General features: G+C 49.5%; 4 protein-coding genes across 8 annotated transcripts in view; 1 reads left to right on the top strand and 3 right to left on the bottom strand.

Moving 5' to 3' along the window:
- tsen2 (TSEN2 tRNA splicing endonuclease subunit) overlaps positions 1–3,041 on the bottom strand; it is a 7,802-nt gene extending 4,761 nt beyond the window's left edge. Inside the window, exons 1-11 of the mRNA XM_015018361.1 lie at positions 2,425–3,041; positions 2,199–2,265; positions 2,088–2,127; positions 1,797–2,003; positions 1,607–1,724; positions 1,453–1,527; positions 1,108–1,158; positions 883–1,027; positions 705–741; positions 396–507; positions 230–319 (exon numbers count right to left, since the gene is read on the bottom strand). Coding sequence (XP_014873847.1) covers positions 230–319; positions 396–507; positions 705–741; positions 883–1,027; positions 1,108–1,158; positions 1,453–1,527; positions 1,607–1,724; positions 1,797–2,003; positions 2,088–2,127; positions 2,199–2,265; positions 2,425–2,595 — 1,113 coding nt within the window. The 5' untranslated portion in view covers positions 2,596–3,041. The remainder of the gene's footprint in view (positions 1–229; positions 320–395; positions 508–704; positions 742–882; positions 1,028–1,107; positions 1,159–1,452; positions 1,528–1,606; positions 1,725–1,796; positions 2,004–2,087; positions 2,128–2,198; positions 2,266–2,424) is intronic.
- Positions 3,042–3,141: 100 nt separating this feature from the next.
- Positions 3,142–5,918, bottom strand: LOC106937051 (MKRN2 opposite strand protein). 2 transcript variants are annotated; one of them, XM_015018364.1, is made up of 5 exons: positions 5,837–5,918; positions 4,224–4,523; positions 3,918–3,967; positions 3,639–3,807; positions 3,142–3,573 (listed from the first exon to the last, which is right to left on the bottom strand). In XM_015018364.1, coding segments are annotated over exons 1-5 (765 nt in total). In that variant the 5' UTR covers positions 5,839–5,918; the 3' UTR covers positions 3,142–3,329. The 2 variants fall into 2 exon arrangements, with proteins under 2 accessions (XP_014873850.1, XP_014873849.1); XM_015018363.1 differs by lacking the exon at positions 5,837–5,918 and having other exon boundaries at positions 4,224–4,552.
- Positions 5,862–8,941, top strand: part of mkrn2 (makorin, ring finger protein, 2) — an 8,147-nt gene continuing 5,067 nt past the window's right edge. The window contains exons 1-5 of one of the 2 annotated variants that reach the window (XM_015018359.1): positions 5,862–5,991; positions 7,069–7,197; positions 7,271–7,386; positions 8,217–8,348; positions 8,418–8,581. In XM_015018359.1, the coding sequence (XP_014873845.1) occupies positions 5,966–5,991; positions 7,069–7,197; positions 7,271–7,386; positions 8,217–8,348; positions 8,418–8,581 (567 nt within the window). In that variant the 5' untranslated portion in view covers positions 5,862–5,965. Of the gene's footprint in view, positions 5,992–6,041; positions 6,294–7,068; positions 7,198–7,270; positions 7,387–8,216; positions 8,349–8,417; positions 8,582–8,941 lie in introns of those variants that run through there. The other variant, XM_015018360.1, reaches the window with a different exon arrangement.
- Positions 8,595–8,941, bottom strand: part of LOC106937052 (collectin-12-like) — a 4,357-nt gene continuing 4,010 nt past the window's right edge. Inside the window, exons 3-4 of one of the 3 annotated variants that reach the window (XM_015018366.1) lie at positions 8,781–8,818; positions 8,595–8,744 (exon numbers count right to left, since the gene is read on the bottom strand). In XM_015018366.1, the coding sequence (XP_014873852.1) occupies positions 8,633–8,744; positions 8,781–8,818 (150 nt within the window). In that variant the 3' untranslated portion in view covers positions 8,595–8,632. Of the gene's footprint in view, positions 8,819–8,941 lie in introns of all 3 variants that reach the window. The other 2 variants (XM_015018367.1, XM_015018365.1) reach the window with 2 other exon arrangements.

Below are 8,941 nucleotides of genomic sequence, written 5' to 3' on the forward strand. Positions count from 1 at the left end.
ATATAGATATAATAAAAATAAATAATTAAAAATTATTTATTTATTTTTTTTTTTTTAACCATTATTTCTGTTTATAATGTTTTGTTTAATGCAATCAAATATTAATTATTGTGTTGAAGATCTTTCTTTATAATGTTATTTGTTCAAAATAAAGTAAGTTTGAAAAAAAAAAAAACACAGGCAGTTACTATGGTAACTCGTGATGTGGAGACAGGTAGTTGATCTTTACCTGAACCTTTAATCTGCTCAGGCACACAGGTGAATCCAGGTCATCCTCTGATAGGTCAGTTGGGTAGATGATGTAACATAGCATCAACTCCTGGGAACCAATCAGGATCCACCATTAAGAAAGATCAGCGGCAGCACCAGGTAGCAGCGACAGGTGGAGCAGTTACCTTGGAGACACTGGCTGTGATCCTGCTGAGAGCCGCCAGAGAGCGCCAGGAAAACGGGCGCAGCGCCGCACCCCCCAACGATTCACCAGTCCTCTCCACCACCACTGAGTAGCTACGGCAAGAGGACAGGGACAATCTGTGAGGCCCTCCTCTGCAGCATTTCTAATCGTTTTCAGAAACTAGACACGGGATGATCCGTCAGGAGCTCCCAACCCAGAGTGGAACAAGACGGCTCTGGAAGAGACAACATGTCTGACCTTCACCTGAACACAGAGCGAACTTCTGGAGACCAGAACAGGTGAGCGTTACCTGGCGTGGTAGAAAGGTGGTCCCTTCCTGTAGAGCACTGAAACCAGAACCAGATGAGAAAACACACCTGATAAGTCCACAGACTAGCAGAATGTGTCCTGGTTCTAATCCAGGGCCTGGAACAGCTCCAGCTTTTCCCTGCACTCTGACTGACAGCTCACAGTTGACTGAGCCTTACTGAGATCAACGCCGTATTTGGCCCCGCCTCCTCCCTTAGGGACCCAGCCCCTGCTGCGGAAGTGATGGTACGCAGCGTATGAACTGACGAAGTCGGGACGCAGCAACCGAAACGTCCTCCACAACTCCACGACTGACAGGGGCTCCTGACCAATCAGAAGACAGGACAGAGATGATGAGGTCACATCCTGACAAAACGCATCAGAGGTCCAAATGAGAGCCTCACCTGCTGCTGGTAGACAGACAGAACGCCAAGGCTGTAGACCAGGAAGAAGGCCTGCAGGTCAGACAGGTGAGCAGATTAGGCGTGAAATTTTGGCCTTTTGGTGCACTAATTGGTTGTTTTTCAGTATTTCCTAGGAAAAAACTGATTGGATGAAAAAGACTCGTCTGTGATTGGCTGCTGGTTTGGTTGGTTTTAGCCTAGATCAGGCTGAGTGAGAGTGCTATTCAATGAGCGTTTGCAAGACTTAAATGCACATAAATCGAATCATCATTCCTTCTCATAGAAATATGCAAGTAGATCAGTCTCACTGCCTTCATAGTTGCTGTGCTGACTCAGGTGTGTTACCTCCTCCAGGCTCAGCTGCAGGTACTCTGTAAGAGCCAGAGGACTCCGCCTCACCTCCCTGGCTCCGCCTCCATCCTGTAACCATGGAAATAACAAGAAATGAACAGCAGCAGCAGAGAAACACCAGCAGCCACTGTCTCAGGTGAGGACCCACCTGAGCTTCCAGGTCCACCAGGACATAACCAGGACCCGGAACACGGACACCAGAACCGGTCTCAGAGTCGGAGTCAGAGTTGGGTTCTACGTCCTGGTCTAGGTTCTGTGGGTCGGACCTGAACATTGACAGGAAACAGGTTCAGTCTGGTTCTGCCTCAGAACCGGTCTCTCTGGGTGCTGAACTCTACCTGCAGTTTCTGTCCTCTGGCGTTGACTCCGCCCCTAGCCTCTTCATTAGGACACAGGCTCCGCCCCCTGGCTCTTCTTCTGCTCCATTTTCCTCCTCTTCCTCCTCCACAGTCTCAGTCAGAGCCAGCAGCGTCTGATTGGCCGCCTCTTCATCCAATTGCTGAGAAGAAAGCTCTGCCTCTGCCCACCTGAGCAGCTCTTCATACCTGTGAGGGTCAGACATGTGACACTATCACCACAGACAGGATGTGATGTCACTGTGTAAGCAGACAGGATGTGATGTCACGTACCTGGACTGAGAGATGACAGGTAGAAGCACACCTTTGTGTTCTGTGACGAAAACAGAGGTCAGCACAGATTGGATGACTGAAGATGATGTCATTGTGTGGGTGGAAACTCACGCTCCCATTGGTCGGAAATCCTGTGTTCCGGTCGGGCTCTGGACAGAACCCCTTTTCCAAAGTAGCCCTAAAACGACAAACACATTTAGCCTGAGAGACGATACTAAGGGCAAAACCCATCTGAAGCTACACAGTTTGGACCTGGCTCTACTGGATCTGAACCTGGTTCTGGACCTGCATCTGCTGGTTCATACTTGGTTCTACTGAACCTGGATCTGGTTCTGACCTGGTTGTGGATGCTCTGGATGTGGTCGGGATGGCAGACCAGAACCTGCTGGTGGACCAGCTCCCCCCGGTAATGCTTCCTGTCCTGCCGGTTCCGGATCAGCGGCAGCGGAGCCTTGTAGTCCTCAGAAACCCGGGTTCTCCTCCGAGGAGGCCGGAACTCCGCCTGCATTCCGCCGGTTCCAGACGGCCAGAGTTGGGTCCAATCTCAAGTTTAAACGCCGTGGTTCGTTCGTGGGAGCTGAGGCGGTGTTACAAAAACTGTGTCCGGCTGGAAACTCCATTCGGAACTTCTTCTTTGCGGTTTGATTGCGTCCAAATAATTGCTCTACTGCCATCTGCTGGATAATTCGCCTCTACAGAATATTAATCGGTTGCTAATGAGACCAGAACTATTACTCCACCTGCTTATACTTCCAGGGTTTCGGGTGGTTCTGGTTTCGGTTCCGTTCCCCGGGAGGGAACCGAGAACGGTTTCTCTCCATCCTTCTTTAGCTGAAATCAATAAAGCTCAGCTCAATAATCTGTAATTGCCATGAAGAACAATACTCTACTTCTAGTCCACAAACCCAGTTCAGATCAGAACCAGTCCATTCAAGCTGCTGGAACCAACTCTTCTCTCTCTTTGGTTCCTCCTCTAACCTCAGCTTCTTCCTGATTGGTGGAAAGACTTCCTGCTTTAGATGCTTCATCCAAAACACAGATGTCTGAAACTCTGTTATGGTTTATGAAAATATTCACCTTTATTTACAAACAATAAATAAACATTCATGTCACACCAAAACAGACCAGTTGACCAGACTGATTTAACTAGTGGTCAGGTTGCTGTTTCAGCTATTTAGCTTCAACAATACTGAGACTAGTTTAACTGGTAGTATGGTTGTTTTAACTGGTGGATTGATTGGTTTAACTGGTGGCGACCGACTCTTCCTGCCCGTATCCCAGTGTCTCCTGCCTGTCTGCCAGGTAGTACTGGTGTTCCTGCAGGTGCCGGATCAGCGTGGTGTACTTTGACACCCTCCTCATCCTCGGCAGGATGAAGCAGCGGGTGAAGTCATCCCGGCTCAGAGTGCCGCGACCCTCCATGGCCAGGACGCCGTTCAGGAACTGGAGGCAGAAGCTGAAGCAGTTGTGGTCTTCCTCATGGAACCTGAGAGACCGACAGGTGAGTCAGAGAGGACAGGTAGTGAGACAGGGGCTTTGGGTGGAACCTACTTCTGCCACACTGGGTCCCAGGCGGGTCCCTCAGAGAACGTCTCCAGGTACTGGTCCCACTGAGCCAGCAGGTGGAACATGTCGGGTCGGACCAGGGGGACGCTGACACAGCGGCTCCACCCACTCTGATCTCGCCGCACGCCATCCTGAGTGTAGTTATAAACAACACCTGGATAAATATACAGGTGAGACAGAGTCAGGTGAGACAGAGCGGTGGCATCACCCAGGTGACCTGTAGGCCTCCTTACCTGGACAAAGGCCCTTGTCTCAGGTTCATACCTTTAGTGTTGGAGATGCCAGTGTGCAGGTCTGATGTCCCAGTAAAGTCTCTGAGGGACAGAGGAGGACACACTGGTTAGACTGGTGTCATACTCCAAACTGGTTTTCTGACCTGCAAACCAGTCACCTGCAAGTAACTGATGTAAGGTTTTCAGGTAAAGAGCTCAGGTGTTCCAGACCAGCATTAACAGGAAACCTCATCACCCACCAATCCAGACTGATGCTGGTTCTAATGGGTTCTAACAGCTGTTGGCTGAGTGTTTTCTGCAGGCTATCCTGGGTGTACCTGTGCAGATGTGCTGTTACCTGTCCTGGTTGTTGTGTGCAGGAGCGACCAGCAGGCAGCAGGAGGTCTTGTGTCCATCGGTGAAGGGGGACGGCAGACTCACCGGTGCCTCATGCAGTCTGCGGCCCTTCAGCTCCTCCCCGCAGCTCGGACACACCTCAGGCACCGTGAAGCAGAAGATCTCCTTCTGGCAGTGGCTCAGGTGGATGACGCTTTGCTCCATCTCCTCCTCAGCTGCTTGGCAGTCTGACCCACTCCTCTTCCTCCTCCTCTCTTTAGCTTCTTCTCCCCGCCTCCTCCTCTGGTTGCCTGGATACAGCCTATCAGATGACATCACAGACCTGGCTCCAGCCTATCAGGTGTTCTGGTGTCAGGCAGGTGGTCATGTGACCTGTTTCACCTGGAGGTGAGTCAGTCTGAGCAGGTGACCTCTGGACTGTGTCTGCATTGTTACCATGGAAACATGGACAGAGCAGGACGTGTTCAGCTTTATACTCTGAGGTCTGAAGACTGGTTGGGTGTTCTGGTTCTGACCCAAACCCGCAGAAAAATTCTGACTTGAAAGCTGAAACAGGAAGCTTCCAGGTGTTGCCTCCTGATTGGTTCTCACTGAATATTTTCCGTCTCACTTGTCAGACGGCGATCTGATCAGTGAGCTCAGGTGAGTCTGACAGAGATAGACTCATCTGGGGTCAAATGTCACACTTTCCTCTTCAGCCATTCATCATCTCTGAGGAACAGGTGAAATTATCCTCTGTCTGCAGGTAAACTGGCACACCTGAGCTGGACCCAGGAAATACCCTGAGTTCAGGAAGTCCAGGAACAGGAAAGTCTAAGGGGTTCCTGAAGGGTTCGGTTCATCAGGTGGCTGATGAACCTTGGGGTTCCTCAGGGACTTTGGGGGGATTTGTCAGGGGATTCATTAGGGGTACATGAGGGTCCCTGGTGTACTTGGGGATTGAAGTACATGAATCCAAGGAACCCTTGAGGTTCCTCCAGGGTGCCTCAGGAGGTAGCATAGAGGTCCTGGGTTGGAATCCCAGCCTGGGGCCTTTCTGCATGGAGTTATTATGAATGGGTTCTCTTTGGGTAGCCCTGCTTCCTCCCAGTCAAACTATGACTGTTTGGTTCATTAGTACCAAACAGGTGAGCTGTGGGACGCCACCTGTTACCCAAGACCAATTAATATCTACATAAATTAAATTGAATAAAGAGCTATAAATTGTTAAACTAAGATAATCAGGTTTTTTTCTGTAAGCTGGTGAATATAAAGCTTAGCAGCTGATTTGGACCACGCAGACAGAACAGTTATGGTTCTGTTTTAGGTTCTGATCCAAAAGAACCTGGAACAGAATCAACAGCCTGTGACCTGAAACACAAACCAGAGCCGGAACCCAGAACCTCCAGGAATACAAATCAGTAATCCTAAACCTGAACAGGTGAAAGTCCGCCAGGTGAGAGCAGAAAACATCCAACCTGAAACCGAACCTCCCTGGGCTGATGAGACAGAACCAGAAACAGTAACACACACTGGGTCAGTCTGGAATCAAAGAGCTCCTTTTTGGATAGTTAAAATCACAGCAGGATAACATGAATTCACGGGAGCAGAACCGGACCAGAACTGGACCAGAACATTCGCAGGATGGCGCTATTTTCTGCAGCTGCAGGAACGTTCCTCCTTCTGCTGCTTACTCCCGGAGCTCTTAGAGCGGAGAACCAGCAGCACACTTCCGGCAGCTGATCGCAGACCACGACGAAGAAGATGAGCACCAGACAGGTGACCTGCAGGTGAGCGCGCGCTCTTTGCTGTGTCTCTGTCTTTAAGCTACCAGTCCGACTAACTCAGGACCGTCACTGCGCACGCGCTGCCGTAAAGCTAATGTTTTTAGCCGCTAGCTCTGCCGCTGGCTATGCTTACCTGTGTGAGCATGCGCAGCTATTCATCTGATCAGCCGATTGATCAGTAAGCTGCCCGAGTCCTGCCGTTACCATGGAAACTATAGTTTAGGGCAGAACATCGCTGCTTGCGTCTGGTTCCGATCCTGGTGCTCTTCCCACCCGGTTCGGTCCAGTTAGTGTGACTGCAAAAGGTCGAGTTCCGTCCGAACCTCTGCTGTCCAATTAAACCGGATCGGAACCGGTTTCATTCTGCAGTTCTCCTGATCGGAGATGTAACTGTCTCAGATAAAGTTCTGGTTCTGAGCAGATTGAAGCTGCAGTATGTAACTTTTATGAAGAAAATGTTTTTTACGTATTTGTTAAAACTGTCGCCATTTTGTGACAGTTTGTTAAAGTCAAATCTGTAAAAATATCGATCTCTGAGCTACTGGAAGAAATGAATCGCTACTAACCACAAACAACCAATCAGAGCCACGAGGAGGGGCTTAGTGCAGTCAATCAACTTTATGTACTTGTTGCTAAATGTTCCAGTGGCGGAGAAACAATTTACAGTCACAGGATACGCTACTAGTTTGAGCATTCATAACGTGCTATGCTAGCTGCAGCATAGCAGAGGTGGGTGGGATATTATTCTTAAAATCAAGAAAATGATGGCCAACCCTGACCATCCGCTTCATGAGACTGTCGTGGAAAAGAGGAGTATCTTCAGTCAGAGGCTTCTTCAGACTTACTGTAATCCAGACTGCTACTGGGAGAAAGCAGAGGAACTAATTTTTTTTTAGATTGTGTCTCACACCAAACTGCCACAACATGGTGACAGTTTAAACAAATGTGTAAAAAATGTTTTATAAAAGTTACATACTGCAGTTTTAAATGACCCAATCTTTAGCAAAGGTCTGTCTGAATGTACCTGAGTGGACTGAATAGGTGACTGCCAGGTGAGTCACGTGTCCAGGTTTGTTGCAGGTATTTCCTCCACGGAGTCTGCAGGGAGGGCAGCAACTGCCTGTTCTCTCATGACCTGAACAACAGCAAACCGTCCACCATCTGCAAGTACTACCAGAGGGGAACCTGCGCCTACGGAGAGCGCTGCAGGTGAGGTGCACCTGCCCCTGACAGCTGACCTGTCTAACCTTCCAGGTACATGACAGGTGTGCTGTGTGTCCAGGTATGATCACGTGAAACATTCAATGAGAGGAGGGGGCGGAGCTTCTGCGGACCCAGCAGGTGCAGGCAGAGGAGTCAGAGGTGAAGGGAAGAAGCCTTTGGTCCTGAAGGACAGAGGTAAGGACACACCTGAGCTGCTGCAGATTTTTTCATAACTGACTCAATTTTACTTGATTTTTTTTTTCTCGCTTTCTTTTCCAAAAAAGAAATTGCAAATGCCAGAAAATATTTTTAAAAAGTGGATTTTATTTCAATCATTCCATCTGTCAGTTGGATCAGCATCAGAGTGCGAGAATTTCTGTTTAATTATGGGAATAAAGTCATAATATTAGCAGAAAAGACACAATTCCACCAGAACAAACATAATCAAATTACAAGAAATAAGTCAATTTAGTGAGAAAAAAAGCTTCTGTAGAAAAGATCTGATTAGTTCCTTATTCTCTGAAATACTCAGTTTGACCAATCGACTCAAGGTTCAGCTACTGAAAATAATTTGATGCTGACGTGTTTATTAAGTATAATCTGTAAAACTGACACCAAAGTATAACTTCACAAGATGCTCAACATTCATCATTTTAATTTAAAATTTTTTGTGTTTGCATAAAATTAAGATTTTATTCTCCTAAAATTACGACTGCTTTCTTGTTTTTATTCTCTTAATTTAAAATAAAAGCCATTTCCTGAATGTAGAGTTTACCTGAATCCAAATAAACAGAAACTGTCAAACAAGATGGCCGCCCTGGGTGATGACATCACTCTGAACAGTGGAAACCCAGGTGGAAAAAATATCAAAATTGTACAAAATTCAGATCTCCAGAACCCAATAATCTGGTAACTCCTGGGTTCTGATAGTACCATGGGTTTGCTTACGGGTCGGGTCCAGGTGTTGGGACAGGTGAGTCCAGGTGTGCTGCTCGGCGTGTGACCCGCCCCTTCCTGTTCCTCAGCACTGTGCGGCGATCGGACCTTTGGCAGCCTGTCAGACGGTCCGATCCCGGCGGTACCGGAGGCGGCGGCCACTCCGCAGTCCTACGTGGAAGCCATCAGAACCGGGCTGGACGGGTCAGCTCCAGAACCAGGTGGGTCCTGAATGGAGCCATCCGATTGGCTGATGACAACTTCCTTTTTACCTATCCTTTTTCCTGCAGAGCCTCACGCGGTGGGTGGAGCCTATCAGCTCTGTCCGTACGCCGCCGCTGGACACTGTTTCTATGGCGACAGCTGCCCGTATCTCCATGGTGACCTGTGTGAGGTGTGTCGCCTGCAGGTGCTCCACCCCCACGACCCGGAGCAGAGGAGAGCTCACGAGAAGGTGAGCATCGACCCGGGCTCTGGTACCTGTCGGACCTGGTCCTGGTACCTGTCAGACCTGGTCCTGGTACCTGTCGGACCGGGTCCGGGTCCTGGTACCTGTCGGACCAGGCTCTGGTACCTGTCGGACCGGGTCCGGGTCCTGGTACCTGTCGGACCGGGCTCTGGGTCCTGGTACCTGTCGGACCGGGCTCTGGTACCTGGTACCTGTCGGACCGGGCTCTGGTACCTGTCGGACCTGGTCCTGGTACCTGTCGGACCGGGTCCGGGTCCTGGTACCTGTCGGACCGGGTCCGGGTCCTGGTACCTGTCGGACCGGGGCCGGGTACTCGTACCTGTCGGACCGGGCTCTGGGTCCTGG

This window comes from Poecilia latipinna, unplaced genomic scaffold (genome assembly GCF_001443285.1).
Source record: "Poecilia latipinna isolate Pla-1442-1.1 unplaced genomic scaffold, P_latipinna-1.0 Scaffold2266, whole genome shotgun sequence".
In the NCBI taxonomy this organism is placed as follows: Eukaryota; Metazoa; Chordata; class Actinopteri; order Cyprinodontiformes; family Poeciliidae; genus Poecilia; species Poecilia latipinna.

Excerpts from the sequence above, each read along its gene's own strand:
- LOC106937051 (XM_015018363.1), bottom strand. The coding sequence starts at position 4,537 with ATGTCATCTGATAGGCTGTATCCAGGCAACCAGAGGAGGAGGCGGGGA. Across the intron at positions 3,968-4,223 it reads GCACACAACAACCAGGACAG|AGACTTTACTGGGACATCAG; the intron begins GTAACAGCACAT and ends TCTGTCCCTCAG. Across the intron at positions 3,574-3,638 it reads TGGGACCCAGTGTGGCAGAA|GTTCCATGAGGAAGACCACA; the intron begins GTAGGTTCCACC and ends TCGGTCTCTCAG.